This window comes from Opisthocomus hoazin, chromosome 2, assembly GCF_030867145.1.
Source record: "Opisthocomus hoazin isolate bOpiHoa1 chromosome 2, bOpiHoa1.hap1, whole genome shotgun sequence".
In the NCBI taxonomy this organism is placed as follows: domain Eukaryota; kingdom Metazoa; phylum Chordata; class Aves; order Opisthocomiformes; family Opisthocomidae; genus Opisthocomus; species Opisthocomus hoazin.
The window spans coordinates 72,956,650-72,974,277 of NC_134415.1; the positions used below are offsets into that span (position 1 = coordinate 72,956,650).

Consider the following 17,628-nt stretch of genomic DNA (forward strand, 5'->3'; position numbering starts at 1 on the left):
ACCTTCACCTAGCCTTGCAGTAACACCTCTGGCACGCAGCCACACAATAATACAGCTGCAGTCGGTTCACTGGGACAGACATGGAAGACTGAAGTGGATGCAGCGATGGTAACGGACCTTCCGAGCAGGGGCAGTGTCCTGCCACGGGAGGCAAAGCTGGGGGGGCTCTGCCACAGGTTTCAGTAAGGAAACAAAGGAGAAAACACTCTTTTGTATCCTACTGATGTTTTGCTGCATTAGCTGCTCCATTTGGATGGAGGCTTATAAGTAAACCTTGAAGTTTGGAGATAATGAAACTATTTCCAATAAACATGCAGATGCAGCTGTCACTGCACAGCTACCAAGTAAGGTGTGAAAAACAGGGGCTGTTAAATCCACATCCCCATGCAGTAAGAGGCAACTCTTTCACACTTACTTAACATTTATTTTATCAGAGTAGATGGTCCAAGTTAAAGGTACTCATGCAATCGAGGGGCCTGGCGGCTGTAAGGAACTCTTCCCCAGTTTGTGCTGTGTGTGAGCACTTCCACTGAAGTGAAAGTAAGGCAGAACCAAGAGTTAGCAAGGTACAGGCACTTTGTTCCCAGTTCAAGCAGGGAAAAAAAAAAGCCTACACCAGGTTCTGGTCCCCCCACCCCAAAAAAGCCTCGTGTTTGTTAAACAAAATGTTGTAAAAAATAGAAAAAAACCCAAGATACATAAAGTCAGTGCTCCCTAACCATACACTACTAGTTTACGTCATCGTATGTAAGACCAGAAGTTAAGAAACCATAAACCAAAGCGTACTCTTACCAAGTGTTCAGTTACCTGGGGTATTTCACCATCTGTGTAACGCCAAGTATTTGACAGCAGCACGGTAACAGTCTGACTTGGTATTGCCAACCGTGTATAACAGCCTGCCCAACCCTCTGGTTAAGCAATTGCTTGTAGAAGTAACATAGGAAAGGTATTTTAAATTCCACATTATCTGGTTACATAAAACTGATTTACAAAAAAACTCATATACCAAACAATATTCTAAATAAATAGTTCATCTTCATGACTATGTACAGAGTCCCCACTGCATCAGTTATCCAAGAAGGGCATGTCTGTGTCCATGGGTGCCGGTGCAAGTTCGCACAGATAGAACAGCGTGGCCTCGCTGGCTTCGGCCTCCGTCAGCGGCTCCAGCCGCACCAGTTTGCTCTGGGTGGGCTCAGGATCCAGGCTGGGATCCAGGAGCTCGTCCATCTCCAGGGGTTTGTCGACGCAAGGGGGAGTCTCAGCTTCAAAGGTCCCGCTCTCGGCGGCGGAGCCGGGGTTCCCATCGAGGAACGCAAGGAGTGGAAACGCGGTGTACTGTATGAGCTGCTTATCTACGGGGGAAGAAATTCCCGACACAGTATCAGCTCACATGTCGTGCAGAAGGAAAAAAACAGAATCCCCCCCCGAATTTACTGAAAGACTCTTTAATAAAAAACATTATAGGTGTTTGTTTTGAATGAGTGATGAGAGAATTGTTACATTCATGCATAAATACTGTTTGTTCATATTCTCCTGCAAAAACATCTGCTGCTCTGCACCGGGTGCAGTGCCAAAAAACCTAAAAAGCAAGTATAGAAAGTCTTCTGTTTTGGTTATTTGCTTATCAGCATGATACAAAACCAGACAGAGCAAATAACCACGATGGTTTTTAGAACAAGGCTTGTTCAACTGTTAAACTGTTTCAACAAAACACAACTAACCTGATTTGGGCTTAGAATCTTCTGTTTCCTGCGAAGCCGCTGGGCCAGCATTATTCTTGGTAGTTTCTATTCCCTTTGTGTCCATCTGGAAATGAAAGCAAAATCTTAAACACAGGCTTAAAGCCTTTTCCAATGCCACTAGAACACAGCTGACCAACTACTAAAAAGAATCCAACTTTTCTTTGCAAAGGGATGCAGTGGTATCAGCTACCGACGCTAACAGACCTTGTCTGAGACTGTGTGGAATGGAAGCACAGGCTTGCTCAAGCAAGAACCAAAACTGATGCTGACAGATGAACGGGACAAATTCAGAGGGCGGGATCTTTGCTCTGCTGCTTATGCTGTTTCTTTTCCCACCAGACAATACAGACGGAACCATTCTGACAAGGCGTGTACCATGCTTGCAAGTATTAAAATCTTAGAGGATATAAAAGTCAGTACACCTGTACAACGCACAGGTATTCGCCTCAAGGTAATATGAGTTGTAAAGGGCATTGTTAATCAGCGTGCTTTTCCCTTTTCCATTTAAAACCTAACAAACAGGAGGAACTCAGCTGCAGCTTTCCTATTCTCATGGAAGTCTTCAAAGCCAAAGCATGAAAAAGTGCTATTATACCACTAAAGAAAACAGTAAAGGATGAATAAAGTTTGCATCTCTCACTACTGCGTACATTGAGCAATGGATTTAAGACTTACTTTGGTATTAGTGATATGATCTGTGGGATTCATCTGCACGGAGCTTGTAAAAAGCTGAAAAAACACATCAAGTTTTAGGTATCTCAATGTTGCTATTAAGAATATAACAACATCACATCTGCACATGTGAGAATAATCCCTGTATTTAACATTTTCACCCTCTACCAGGATTAGAGTTTATTTACAGGTGGTTACCACTTTTGCCACTAAGAAAACTTAGCTCTGGAGCGTAATGGTTTGGAATTCCATGAACCTCCATCACAAGGGAAACAACTATACTATATCTAACTTCAGCCAACAAGGTTTGCTGCAGCCTTAAAATACCGATTCCTTCTCACATCGCTGCATGGAGAACTCTTGTAAGGAAGAACACGCCCTGATCGAGTTGGCAAGCGACGCCACACTGGAAGGAGCCATCAGCACGTGGGAGAGCAGCGCTGCTGCTAAGAGGGGCCAACAGACACGGGGCACCAGGTCCAACAGACAAAGGCGTTTAGGACACCACGACCTCAGGTGCTGGCCCTGGTCAGGGAACAAGCGGACAGGGAGCAGCTGCTCAGAGCGGGCCCTGGCAGTCGCGGCACCGGCACAGGGCCTTGCTACAGGGAGGCAGCCCTGCTGCAGGCAGAGCACAGCCAGGAGGTCACTAGATGCAATTCCTTCTCTCTGCACAGCACCTGAGGCCACCTGCGGGAGAGTGCCCTGTTTTAGGCCTCCCAGTACAAGAGTTTCCAAACTAGAGAGCGTCTGGAGGGCCACAGACGTCTGGGGGCTTACGGCGTACCAGAGACTGAGGGAGCTTGGCTAATCTTGTCTGGAGAGGGCAGACAAGGGAGGACAACTGCACTCTTCCACTGCTTCTAAAGAGGTGTTATGGAGGAGACAAACTCCACAGAGGTGGACAAAGGACAAGAGGCAAGAGCTACCAGCTGCAGCAGGGAAGGTGGTGACTGACACAAGGAAATTCCTCACAGAGAAGAGTCAAGCACTGGAACTGGCACCCAAGAGGCTGTGGAATCTCCCATCTTTGGAGATTTCACAATTTGAGTCAACAAGGTCCTGAGCAACATGATCCAGCTTTCAAGCTGGCCCTGCTTTGAGTGAGGGAGCTGGACTAGATGACATGCACAGATCCTTTCCAACCTAGACCATTCTACTCGACATAAATCTGAAGAGAAACTGAGAACGTACACACACTCTTAAGAAATAACCTGAAATAGCAGAGAAACTTGTACAACCAATGCCAAGAGCCTTTTTAACCCCAGTTCATCGAGAAGACCACAGATGATGTGCCGGGCTATTTCAAAGCAGAAGTATTAGTCTAATTGGTGTCTGAGTTCCCACAGCAACAAATAAAAGCATTATTTCATTAAGAAAGCCATTCGTCAATCAAAACCTTAAGCATTCACTTGAGAGCAGTGGTGTAACACTGAGAGTTGCACCAGTGCGCCACAAACACATATTTGCAAATACTTGCAACTTTGCTTTTTTAAAGGGAAGAAAGGCAAAAAAAACAATAAAAAAATCTGTTGTGTTTTAAATCTATTTTAAACAGTAACAACCCACACCAATGTTTTCTGTAGTGTATTACCAAAATACTTAAAATAAACAGTGAAAATTACATTGACCAGGAGATCTGGATCTATGCTGAACTGTCGTCCTGATAACATAGCTTGGAAGTCCTCTAAACTGCAGTCGATACTGTCAAGGTAATCCAGAAGTTCAACTCTAGGAGACAAACAATATTTTATTGCTGTATCCCTTAACAAGAGGAAGAGAAATACACAATTAAGCTTTACACAGATGGACTACATGCATCTAAAAATCTTCACCAGAACTATAATGAATTAAGTCGTTCATTAGCAACAACCTCTGGAAAAAAATGAAAACTTTTAGCCTCTTTAGAGGAGAATCCACGTAAAGCAGACAGGTGCTCCAAAGTAGACATCACATCAATGTAACACTGTGAGATAACATCAGCAGAGATGCAACTCTTGCATCCAGGTAGCCCCAATGAGTTGCATCTGCCTGCAAGAGCTACGCAGGTAAGTCCTGACAGTTTAAACAATGACACCCACAACGCTGTCAGATTATACACCCCCCTACTTCACTCACTTCCCACGGTTAAAATCAAGAGGTCCCATCTTAAAATAACTAAAATAGAAGGAGCTTTAGAAACTGGCCAGAATAAAAGTGGCCTAGAAATTTAAAGTTCTCAACAGAAACTACTACTCAGTTACTTTTGCTTCAGCCAAACGAATGGTTCTAATACTTGAAAGAGCAGAAGACCAGGCTACTCACTTTCCAAGAAGATTTATGTTCTGTGATATTACTCCATTCTCACTGAGTATGGAATCCATCATTGAGACCGGATCTTCCGCAGTTAAAGCCGACTGGTTATTCAGCTGTACGGCACTTGACATGAGTGGGCTCGTACTGTCACTGACAGGGCTGAGGGGATCGCTAGCTGGGACAGCAATCGATTCCGTGCTTTCATCCCCTTGGATTACAGGGGCATATTCTTCTTCGTTATCATCTTCCACAATTACAATATCGGGAGAATGACTACAGCTGTAATATGAGACAAATGAATTAAAGTATTTCATGCACTCATTTAAACCGTACTATTCCACAGCTTTAGTTTCTTCTCATCTTAGTCAAGCTACTGTAAGGAAATAAACTTTCCTATCACTTTTTAAATACAGAACACAGCCAGATAGCCTAAACATCTATTTTCCATTGATTTGGTGCTGTCACGCTCAATACAGTATATGCAGCTCAGCTAGCAGACACTGTTGTGCTAGGCCACAATAACAAATACTAAAGATACGGGAACACTGGTATTTTTTGCATTAGAACAAATATAAGGTCACATATAAATGTAAAGTACAAAGTGGACCAAAGCATATGAGGCCACTGAACTAGACAGACAACATGTATTTTACATCTTTCCTGTCAAACAGAATCACCTCTGGAGCACCCATAGCATAAAGTATCTCAGTTGATAGTGTTGTAGTTAATTAACCTTGTTATGTATACCAACAAGGCGACCTAAAAACCAAGACAGAGTCTCAAATAATTTGCTTTCCTCCATATTCTTGTTTTCTTAACCCTTAAGTAGCTGTTAGCTGTGCCGCCTCTCTATCGTAGCCTTATCTTCATGAAGCTTTTCTATCAGAGAATGCAGGCCCAGACATCAGCTGAACAAGAACAATGGTACTAGTTCAAATACAAGCTAGAAATGTCCATGTTTTATTCCTCGAGGCATAGCACAGGCCCTATCAATGCAACTCAGGAAGAGAGCTGCATCTCAATCCGTGGACCAAGTTTCAGGTGCTCATAGCTGAAAGATGAGCAACTTCTATAGTGCTAATTATAGACAGGAAGGAACATAGTCACAAAACACTTGGGACTGAAAAAAAAAGAAACAAGTTAACTGGCTTAATAAACTTCAAAGACCACATCAACATAAACAAACAGCACATGCAGATTATTCTCCATAAAAATCTGTAAAAACAAGGGAAGTTATTCCTGTCTGCATTCATAACCAAAAGTAAGGAGACATCACTTACTCTGTCTTTGGACAAGTAATATATTTAACAAGAGTACAATAATACAGATTGTTGCTCACTAGTTTCTCTCCTCAGCCTATCAGAACTCCAACAGCCAATTAACCATTTGGAACAAATCCAGAGGTCAACAAATCAGAACCTAACACAAATTCACAGATGAAGCTTCAATATGTGCAGGAGTACTGAATAATTCTGACCACTTCGTTAAAAAAAATCAGCTAAGACATCTGAATTATTGCATACTATACAACACGGAAAGCCGGTTATCTATACAGACTTCTAAACACTTCTTACTTGGAAGAATCTGAAGTGGTATCTTCATTTGCTTCTGTTGTAACAGAAAGATTTTCTTCATCACCCATATGATTTTCTTCATCACCAACATCCTCAGTGACATCATAGATAATGATGTCATCTGAAATCTGCTCCCTTTCTTTTAAGCCCTCATTTCTCTTGAGAGGTACCTGTGAATTATTTTAAGAAGAGTCAGGGGGCAGAAAGACAACAAGCTTCAGCATTCTGGCAGTTATAATTGTATCTTACAATGCTTCAATTCTAAATAGGTGTAAGAGCTTTCCTACAGCTTGGAGACTCCAAGCTGTTTGTACAGATCTACATTTAATAGAAAAAACATACAAATAAATGAACATGCTGGAGAACAGCAGCTACAGAAAAAACCCCGTTTGGCAAAATACTACAGGCATAGAAGTAAAAATATACTAGCACTGTCAGCAAAAGCAACAACAAAGCTCCAACAATAGGACTACACAAGAACTAAAAATATTAGAACAGTGACTGCCATTTAAACAGTACTTTATAATAAAGCTAATAATTCTAGTACCATGCTACAGCACTCATTCTAATGATTTCCTCACCAACCATTATTTGGACAGCAGAAAATAACTTTCAGTGGTGTGACACATTCAAATGGCACAGGAACTTGACATGATTTTGCTGGGTTGGTTGCTGCCTTGCAGAGCAACACGCGAGATCCTTGTCCCTGTTTGGGGCTAGTAGCACCTAACTCCCACAGATAACAACACAACATACATATGCTATTTCTAACAGCACTATTATTACGAGCAAACTGCTTTCAGTAGCATCACATCAAGCTGTATGTAATACACAGGCAACTGGCTGACACATGCTTCTGTTGAAAAGTGAATGGTGATTATCAACACATTTGGCTTCTGAAGGAAACACAACATGGTATACCACTTCCAAAAGTTGACAGCTCTCAGTATACAGTTATGTTTTGTTCCCCATAAGAGAAGCTACTTCATTTCTCTGCCCCCCTCCACTCCTTCCTTCACCACAACAAAGAGTATGCGTGAAATAAAACTTACATGGTGGTTACTGTCAGCTGGTTCTTTCACAATTTGCTGAAATACATTTGACTTTGTAGGTCCGTTAGTGTTCAGAAGTAGAGGCCTAAATCAGAAAGAGTAAAGTAAGAAAGCCATCTCAAAACTAATTCTTTGAGTTTTTTCAACAAAACATGTCAGTATATTGACTGGACAGCAAGTTTTCAAGACCATATTTACCTCTTACGTTTTAGGCTCACTAGTTGGTTATTCTGCACCAAGGTAACAATAAATTGTACAATCTATAAGGAAAAGAACACTATTGTTAGTATCTCTGCTTTGTAATTGTTTCTCTCAGAGTACAAAGATACCTTATAGGAGAAGACTTCAGTAATAAAACCTATGCATACAGAGCAGAACACTTATTCTGTGTAGTAACTCTCATATAGAACTGTTCAGAAAAGTTAAAAATCGTGGTAGAATAGAAACAGTGTTGGTAATACCTAAAAAGAATAGTTCTTCACTTGTCTGAGAAAGGTTCTTCACATAGCATGCAATAAGAGTAGACTTTTACACTACATCCTACAGCAGAAAGAAAAGCATCCAGTAACTCAAACTACTAGAAGAACTCTAATAAGCAATGGCAGAAGGCACACAGGGATGTTGATTGCACACATAACCTGCATCTGTAAATACTGGTTCTGGTGAAAGGCATTTTAGACAGATTCAGAAAAAGTGACATGTACACTTAACAGTATTCATCAGCCGCCTTTCCTTTTGAAATGTTAGATTTTCTTCCCTTATGTTTTAAATTTAAGGATTAAATGTGTGTATCTGGCTTGAACAAACTGGGAAAAAAAGTCAGTACGAGTCTCTGCTACAAGTCTGTTTCAGTGCTATTTCTCATACGTAAAACAAAAATAAATCTGTAAACTCTTTGCATTTGCATCAGTCTGGTAGCTCATAAATCTAACTGTTAAAACTAAACTAAGCTAACGTATGATCAGGGGGTTCCACTCAATAATCTATTCTTCTGCTAACTTCAGAAATATACAGTCAGTGGATCAGTTAAGTGGGATAGTAGTGAATTTCCAATACAGAACTCTAATTCTTGCAGCGGGAAAAAGTTTTTCCTGCGAATTCATCCAACACAGAGTATTAGTCATCTGATTACTGAAATAATAAAAAATGGATGGATCAGTTTAAGGGTACCTTAATGAACGATGTATGATGTTCTTGAACCTCTTTCTCTAAAAATGTTTACAAGGGTTTGCCCTTATCTTCTGCTTATGCGGTGAAACACAATGAACGTTTGTTCCACAAAGATTTGTTCACAATACCCCACCCTGTTGTTTTTTCTATTACAGACATTTCACACACAACAGAAAAAAAGAGTGAGGGCAAAGCAGGGTAACATGTGGCACAGCATCCCTTGCTCAGAAGCACTCACTCACTCATTTGCATACACCTGCAGGAAGCCTCACCTTCCGAATGACTTGCTGCTGCTGCAAGTGTTTTGCTCTCAGTTCTGCCACTTCCCTCCAAAGTGATTCATTCTCCCTGTTTGAAAAGGATGATTTAAAAGTCAAAATAAAACAAAGTTTTAAAATATTTACATTAACCATTTTTGTTAAGATTACTTGGCTCCAATAAAGCTCTTTGCAGTGTGTTTTTAGAATGGGAGGGGTGGAGGGGAAAGTCACACACTCAGCAGCCTTGGCAACTAATTACAAAATGGAGACATAAACACAACAACTAGTCTGCAGAGAAGTTCCAGCCCCCTTATTAAAAAAAAAAAAAAGTTCCCAAATTTGGCGATACGCATTGCACATACAATCAGCATTTAAAAATTAACTGTTTTGTTTCCTTTCCTGTAACAAAGTTCCCTTCTCCTCTTCCTTCTAGTAATTCACTCCTAAGAAATTAAAATAAAAAAAAATCAAGCATACAACTGGTTTCTCGCAGCAGCAAAGGACCAAATAGCATAAGAATGCAGCTTCCTCTCACCACCAAAAAACAAGAGATCTTCATCTGTATCAAGCCTGTTTGTCCTCCCTCACACTCCTCTTGCTAGATGCAAGCTACCTGTCAGCAACAGCACACCCATCTTGAAAGCATCTTTACAGAACGAGCTCTCAAGTCATACACGCAGCTGTAGGTCTAAAAAACTGTTCGGTGTTAAAAAACAACAGGAGCAAGCAGAGAGGGCAGCTTTCATGAAACACTGTCATTTTACAAACCTTGGTTGTTCCAGTGCTCACAAGAGTCCAGTTACTGAGACAGTATAAAAACTGCTGTAAAGTGCCCCTTGCTATCGTATCCACAAACCTCGTTGCTTCCAACAGCATAAAGCATATTAAGAGGTAGATAATGAACATCGAAAGCTTCACAGAATCACAGAACGGCTTCAGTGAATAAGGAAAGACAATGTATCACCCTCCTCTCTCTTGCAGTTTAGTTTTCAACAGAGATGTATGCCAAAAAAGGAGGAAAATCTCTCCACCGGTGTTTGGGTTTTTAGGAAACCTTAAGCGAAGTTTTTGGGAACAGCTGTTTATATGCAGTGTGATGAAGCTTATCGCTCATTCTTCAAGCTGCTCTATGTCCAACATACAACTGAAGAGTACAGTTCCATCACAAATTTAACAACTGAGGTCAGGGATTCTGAACTTTCTCAATCTTCCCAACAGTTTTATTACCATGTTTTGTAGGACTAGGTCTTCTAATTTAGCTCCAGTTTCTACGTCAATAATTTTAAACTTGTGGGACAACAAAGATGCCAAAGACCAACCATTCTATTTTCTCATCTCTACCAACGGTCGGGTCGTTAGCAACTGGATGTCATTTCAGCCAAGTTCAGCCCTGCTCTGGGCAGGGGTCTGTACCTGACCGCCTTGTGAGGTTCCTTCCAACCCAAATTTGTCCATGATTTGAAAAGGGTGCATATGAACACTTTTAGTCTAGACTGGACATATTCTAACAAAGACTCTTCCTACACAAAGTAAGTTTGACTCCGAATATTCTACCACAAGTAATTAGAACTGGAGACTAGAAATGTGAACATTTACTTCTGAAAACTTCAGTGACCTCTACCACAGAGATACACAATCTTTTACGTTCTCAACGTAAGTTAAGGAGTCCTGAGATGGAATTACTGTTGAGGTGCTGTGACTTACAGTACATGAGCTTACGCTCATATATCCTGTTTCTACAAACTCTAAAGGATTAATTTGTGTCACACATCTCACTTATTGTTGAGAAGAAATCGTAATTACTAAGTAGGTAATCACACAATTCTAAAAACACTCTATTTACATTTGGGGTTCAGATTCTGTGCCTCTGTTGCTTAAGTAACTAATGAAGTTCCAAATCAGACTTCTAAACAGACTTTCACAGGCATCAACTCTTCTGCAATTTTTAGCAGTGAGGGAATGAAGACGACAACAACAGGATAATGAAAAGCAATGAGCAAAGACATTAACTGTAGTAAGAAAGTATTATAAGCAATTTGCACAAACCAAACTCTGCCTCAAACTAAACACAGTAGCTACTTCAAACTTGAAGATGTAAACCAGCACACTTTATGCTAAGAGCAGAGTTGAACATTCAGCCTCAGTAGCATGATGGAACTACTGTTAAAGGTGTTAGTTAATTGCCCACTACTGGACAGTTCTTCAAACACCAGCACTGCCTATCACTTATAGCTGTATTAAAATATTACATTTTTAATGCTATTCTTTTATTGAAATTTATTTTCCTAAAGCAATAAAGTTAGGCAATAAGAAATCAAGAGACACCTAAAATCAGGTCTTTGTCTGATATCTGAGAATGACTCAATTTTAGCGACCAGATGCTGACGGAGCAACTTACCTCTTCAAAGCAGACAACCGCGATTCAATAGTCTCTTGTTTAATCTGCACCTTTTGAGCACTACTTATTATTTCAGAGAGATCCTCCTGACGTATCTTGTTTTCTTCAGGTCTCGAAGAAGAAACCTTTAAAAGATTAGAATCCAGAAACAACATTTTCCTTTACTCATTGTTAACTACTAATTTCTTTTGGTGATCTTTTTAATAAGTACGTCCCTCTCACCACAGTTTAAATTGCCATATTTCTATTTGATATCTATATTCACCTGACTCACAGTAACAGCAGAGCACATTTCAGAATCACATTCAGCAGCACAACAAACATGTTTATAGGTTTGCCCCCTGTTCTCTTTGGTGGAAAGTTTAACGCTTACAGTAGTTTTGTTCTGAAACAAGCTACATAAACAAGCACATTCTTACATTACTGATGGTAAAGTCAAAACATGCTCCATGCTTCTAATACCCATTTGCAAAATGATGTATTTGCATACCTTGCTCATTTTTGTCACCCGCGAAACTTGCTATAATGACAGCAAAGCAGGTTACATAAAGGAGCGTAGTGAAATCCCCCAAAGTATCTTTAAACAAGTCAAAATCTACAAGAGCTGTGCAGTTTGCTTCCCCAAACTCCACACTTACTTGCACTCACATTCCTGCAATTAAATGTGACATCAACTTTGCTGTTCATTCATACTTACTAGCACAGGTTTTGCACATACTGAGTTTTCACTAACCTTCCTTTTAATGTGTTCCAACAAGTCTTCCCGGCCCTGCTTAAAACACGGGTGCTGAAACTCTACTGGACCATCTCGCTCCTGTTTGACAACCCCAGAATCAACATGGACAACTTTACGGAAGCCATCTTTAAAAAAAGAAAAAAAACCACAAAACTCTCAAAACCCACATTAAGAAATCAAAACTATGCTGTTCCAACTATCCTGTTACCAGTTTTGAGAATGAGACGCTATCCTAGCTGCAGAGAACACAGGGCCACTGCTCAAAAGAAATTGTCTATAACTAAACATGTACAGGATCTAGAGCTATGCTAGAAAGCAAAAGCCCAAGAACTTACACATGTTCAACTGTCTGACAAAGCTTGCCATGTTGTTGTGCTTGAAGTACTTCGGAAGAATCTCTTTTGCGAATCTCTGTTCATCCAACACCAAGAAACTCTGGCCATTCTAAAATGAGAGAGACACATTAAGCTACTTAAGGACCATTGTAGAAAACATGCTGGGCTTTTAGAATTAATCACCAGATAGGAATGTCTCCTTTGTGCATGCAGTAGGTAACTGATCTCCTTGCCTACAATTTCCACAACAAAAAGTGTACCAACCCTGCAGTTGCAAAGCAACAGAGTATCACCAATTTACATCACTATCCATATCTGAAGGTGAATGTCTCTATTGTTACTCATTGTTTCCACAAGAAATGAATTGTTTAGCAACAATTACCACAGTTTCACCACAGGACAATATCACCCATTCTGTATGTAGCGTCAAAGTATTGGGAAGGAATCTAGCAAAGAGATTGTCCAAGGGAAAAAAAAAACCACCACCAGCTGAGTCCCTTCTGCTTTCCAGTATAAAAGAATGATTAGTTTGATAGGAATGTAGAGCAGATAGAGATGTCAAAGAGCTGAGGGTGTGTACTGGGTTTTGGAGTTACCAAAAAGGTAACTACCCAAGGCAATATCCCCGTCTTCCTGGGATGCCAGCTACTTCATCCACTGGTTTTGACTAAAATGGAAGTCTCAGCTCTTTGTTCTTCAGAAACTATGCTCCATTAACTAAAGGACAAGTAATCAGTAGAATCTAAATTAGCTACTACAAAAATGGTTTAGATTTTGTCTGTACATCCACAATACTCTCACCCTGTATTTAATGAGAAGCCTGTCCTCTTCGGCAAATGTCCACACTGATACTGCATCTTCTCAGAAGTTCTTTATTTCAACAAGTTGCATGTGTTTCTTACCCCCAAATGCCAGCAGTTCTATGATCCCAAGAAGCTTGAAGAACCAACCATGAGACCATGCAAAGATTCTTGCTGAAGAACTCGTTTCTGACAAGCCAGCAAGGACAGCCAGAAACAGGGTTTATAAATGGCTCACCACTGGATGAGTTAGGAGCTTAAGACCAAGAGGAGGACAGGAAGATGAAAATCTCCCAGTAACACCTACCCATCTCCCGCTGAGAACCAGTGAGTGGAAAGGAAAGGGAAGCAAAGGATGGGAACACAACATTTTAACCAATAGCTTAATGAAACTCACCAGCTGAAGTTACTCCAACAAGCGGCACTACAGTGACCTGTGATGCCAACACACAGCTTTCATGCGGCGCCTCACCTTATTCTTTTTGACATCATTCAGGCCTAGCGCAGAAAAATCTGGGAAACACGTCTACTAGTTCTTGCTGCCCTGACAGTCGTTTACAGCAAAGCTGTACACATGTCAAGGCCTGACTTGAGCTCACTGAAGCATCACCACAAAGCTAAACACACTTTTCAAGTCCTAGCACTACCGACTGCAGCGTACATCAATCCTCCATGTACTTCACTTGGTGCTCCTCGCACGCATTCCCACAGACAGCCCATACCCACGCCTTCACTGGGATATGTATGCAGGGAGACAATTCTGGCTGTGCAGCTGCAGAAGGTGTTTATCCTTACAGTGTGAGGATACGGATTTGTATAGGAGGACGGTGAAATACTGTAGCAACGGTACTCTTCCTCCCCTATTATGCCTGGTACACTTTCTGTGCCCCGTAATATTGACATAGTGTATTTTTAAAAGATGCCATCACTTGTGTACAAAGTGATCCCAATACCTTCCCCCACACAATAAGTGCTGGATGCTGAGAACATCAACTGTGATTACCGGATCTTCCTTCCATAAACAGCCTTGCAGAATCTCAAATAATTAGTCTTTATTTTTAATTAAGAAAATAATACAAAAATACCTAATAATGGTCTTGGTGTGCTTGAAAAAAAGCAATGAATTTGGAAAGTCTCCAATAATAAGGTGGGAAAAACGGCACTTCTTAAGCTAGACAGAATCTGAACCTTTATATAGGTCTTAGCATCTCTATTCCAGGAAAAAAAAAAAAAAGAAATTAGCAGGAAAAGCTGCCATAATCTACAAAGTCTACCTGCTTCCTTCTTCAGGAAGTTTTAGCAGAAGTTACTGGTAACTCACTATCAGCAAAATGTTTAAGACGACATTTCATCGTTCTTTGAGTATTTGAAAGCAATTCAGTTGAGAGCTGCCATCTCAACACCACTTAAATACGTTGATATAGTTTGAGAACAGGATTATTTTTGATGTTTTAAAAATAATTTATATAAGATAAAGAGAAAAATTAAGTTATTCCTAAACAAACCCACTTAGCACTTCTCTCAAGAGCTAACGATGCTTACTGCAGCAAACCTGCCAGTCCTTCATTACATCGTAGGAGGGTGGTTACTTCCTGCCTTCCAACAGGGACGGAGCAGCTCTCCTGGGAGGAAAGGCTGAGGGAGTTGGGGCTGTTCAGCCTGGAGAAGAGAAGGCTGCACGGAGACCTTGCTGCAGCCTTCCAATACTGAAAGGGGGCTTGTAAGAAAGATGGGGAGAAACTTTAGCAGGGCCTGTTGTGATAGGACGAGGTGTAATGACTTTAAAAAGAGAGTAGATTTAGGCTGGATATAAGGAAGAAATTTTTTTACAGTGAGGGTGGTGAAACACTGGATCAGGTTTCCCAGAGCGGTGGTCGATGCCCCATCCCTGGAACCGTTCAAGGCCAGGTTGGATGGGGCTCTGAGCAACCTGGTCTAGCTGAAGATGTCCCTGCTCACTGCAGGGGGGCTGGACTAGATGACCTCTAAAGGTCCCTTCCAATCCAAACTATTCTATGAATCAATATTTTAGGATACTTACAAAACCGTATGCCCTGATAACGCCTCTTTATTACTCACTACAACAGCCTACGCTTGAACACGCAGATTTCAAGACGAAAGAACCACCCAACCCGGGTTTTCCTTTTTTTTTTTTCTCCCAAAAATCAACGGGGTCGCCACGCACCTGTGACCCGCGGCTCCCCTTCACGGACCGAAGCGGGCCGCGGCAGCCCGACACCGGCCGCCGGCGGGCACCCAGCCCGGCTCCCTCCAGCGGGAGCCCCGCGGCCGCCGCCCCACGTGGCCGCTGCCCGCCGGGCCGGGTCTGGCGGCGTCACCGCGGGGGCACACGTGGAGCACCGGCCCGGCCCCGCCCCGCTCCTCCTCCTCTCACCCCGCCGCCCGCCGTGGAAACCCCCGCCGCGCCGCACCGCACGCGGGCCCCTGCCCCCACCAGCCCGCTTCCCCCCCGCGCTCGTACTCCCCGGCGCCCGCAGCGAACCGGCCTCTCCGCAGCAGCCCCGCCGGGCCGGGATCGCGGCGGGGGTCGCTCCCCCGCGGGGGGGGGGGGGGGGGGGCCTGAGGGGAGCCTGGCCAAGCGACGCGGGCGCGCCCCGTGTTTCCCGCCATCCCCACGCGCGCCGCGGCCCGCGGGCCCCCCGGAAGGCCCTTCCTCCCCTCCCCTCCCCGCGCAGGCCCCGCGCGCCCGCCGGCCCGGGCAGGGGCTCGGGAGGGGGGGGCACCTCCCTCCGCCGCGCGCACGCGGGCGGGCCGGGCCGGGCAGCCGCACCTGGCTCCAGGTGATGAGCTGGCTGCTGGGGGCCTCGCCCACCAGCGCCCACAGCTTGCTGAGGAAGGCCGGGACCCCCGCGCAGGCGAGGAGCGGCGCCTGGGGCTGGGAGGGCGCCGGCGGCGGCTGCTGCTGCTGCTTCATTGTCGCCCGGGAGCCTCCGCCGTCTGCCCGGGGGAGTGGCGCACCGGCCTTCCCCCGCCCCGCCCCTCCCACGCCTGCGCGCCGGGCGGCCCCCGCATGCGCGCCGGCCCGCCGCGCGTGCGTGCCGGCCCGCCGCCTCCCCGCCCCTTTCCCCCCTGAGCGCTTTGCATAACGCCCCCACGTGCGCCGCCCTCACGTGTCACAACAGCGCGTGGAGAGGGAGGCCGGAGGCGGCTGGGTGCCGCCCATGCAAACGAGGAGGGCCCAGGGCCAATGGGGGCACGGCTCTCGCCTGGGGGTGGGGCCACGCGGGGCTCCCGTTCCCGCCGCGGCGCCGGGAGGGAGGGCTCCGGCGGGGCAGCCATGGCGGCCGGCACTGGCGCCGCGGTGCCAAGCCCCGCGCCCAGGGCCCGCGGCAGCTGTGAGGGTATCTGCGGAGGCGTCCGTCGGCCCCCCCGCCGCGGACCGGCCCCGCGCGCCCGACGCGACGAACAGCTGCTGCGCCCCGCGGGTCAATGCCGGCTGCGTGAGGCGCTGAGGGCAGAGCTGCTGCCTCGGCTGAGGAGAGGTTACCCGACCCCTGCCCTGGGGAGCATCAGACACGAAGGGAAGAGGGAGGCCGCCAAAACCCCAAACGCTGGGCAGCACCGTCGCCTTGGACCGAGGGTTTGGCTTCCATTTTAGCGAGGCACTTGCCAGCGTAGGCAGAGCTTGGAGACTCACGCTTCTCAGAGCTGTAATAAATAATAATTAAAAAAGCAGACTTCCAAGTTTTCAAGCTCCTCAGTTTGACGATGTTTTCAATGAAAGTAAACACAAAACTGGTCAGGTTTTTCTGCAACAGTTGCTCGCGCTGCTGCCAGCCACCTCTCGGCCACACGGTCTCGCTTGCGATGGGGATCCAGGGAGGGGAGCGGAACCCACCGGCAAGGTCTCAGCAGCAGCGACCCACGGGTGCAGAGAAGATGCCTTTTTTTAAAGACGACCCAACCCTAAGTTTTCAGAAAGGTCTAGTAGAAAGGTAAAGAAATAGCTGAAAAACACGGGCATGCATAGCGTGGCAAACCATTACATACATTATCCAAAGAAAAAGAACACATGATAATATAAGCATATGCACAACAGAAACATTCAGGCTAACTCTCTAGACCAGAAGTCAGGCAGTCCCCAAGGAGATCTCTCTCAAAGGCAAGTTGTGTTCAGACTTCAGACCTATTGGCTACAGAGGCTCTGAAAAGAAACTAATTTAAATCAAAAAGGGTGTCTCTACGAAAACAGCCTAATGAATAGCAAAATGCCATAAAATTAACTTAATTCCATACTCTACCAAGTATTTTGCATAACTTAATCACAAACTTAATTGCTAATAACTTTTAAGAAACTGTTCTATGGAACTAAAACTAGTATTTTCACAATAAATCCTCATCAATTGACAGTGTTACTGATGTTTTGTTGAGAGTTCTCAAAAAAGTCTCAAAAAATCAAGGTCAGCTTGATCTGCTTCAGTTTGTGGTGAGAATAAAGCACAATGGCACAGGAAAGAAACTGAGAACCTTTAGCCTGGTAGCCTGCAGGAAAATTAATTTAAATATTTCAAGCTGTATGTCACACAGCTGCTCTTTTCTCGTAGCACTAGCAAGCTACAACAGCTTGTAA

General features: G+C 44.1%; 1 protein-coding gene across 1 annotated transcript; it reads right to left on the bottom strand.

Annotated features, from left to right (window-relative positions):
- Window positions 1-410: 410 nt before the first annotated feature.
- On the bottom strand, window positions 411-16,036 carry HSF2 (heat shock transcription factor 2). The gene is made up of 13 exons (XM_075414145.1): window positions 15,829-16,036; window positions 12,238-12,346; window positions 11,900-12,027; window positions 11,167-11,291; window positions 8,781-8,856; window positions 7,537-7,598; window positions 7,339-7,423; window positions 6,287-6,456; window positions 4,722-4,991; window positions 4,043-4,148; window positions 2,421-2,474; window positions 1,725-1,809; window positions 411-1,355 (listed from the first exon to the last, which is right to left on the bottom strand). The coding sequence occupies exons 1-13, from the start codon at window positions 15,970-15,972 to the stop codon at window positions 1,066-1,068; spliced, it is 1,704 nt and encodes a 567-aa protein (XP_075270260.1). The 5' UTR covers window positions 15,973-16,036; the 3' UTR covers window positions 411-1,065.
- Between the last annotated feature and the right edge of the window lie 1,592 nt (window positions 16,037-17,628).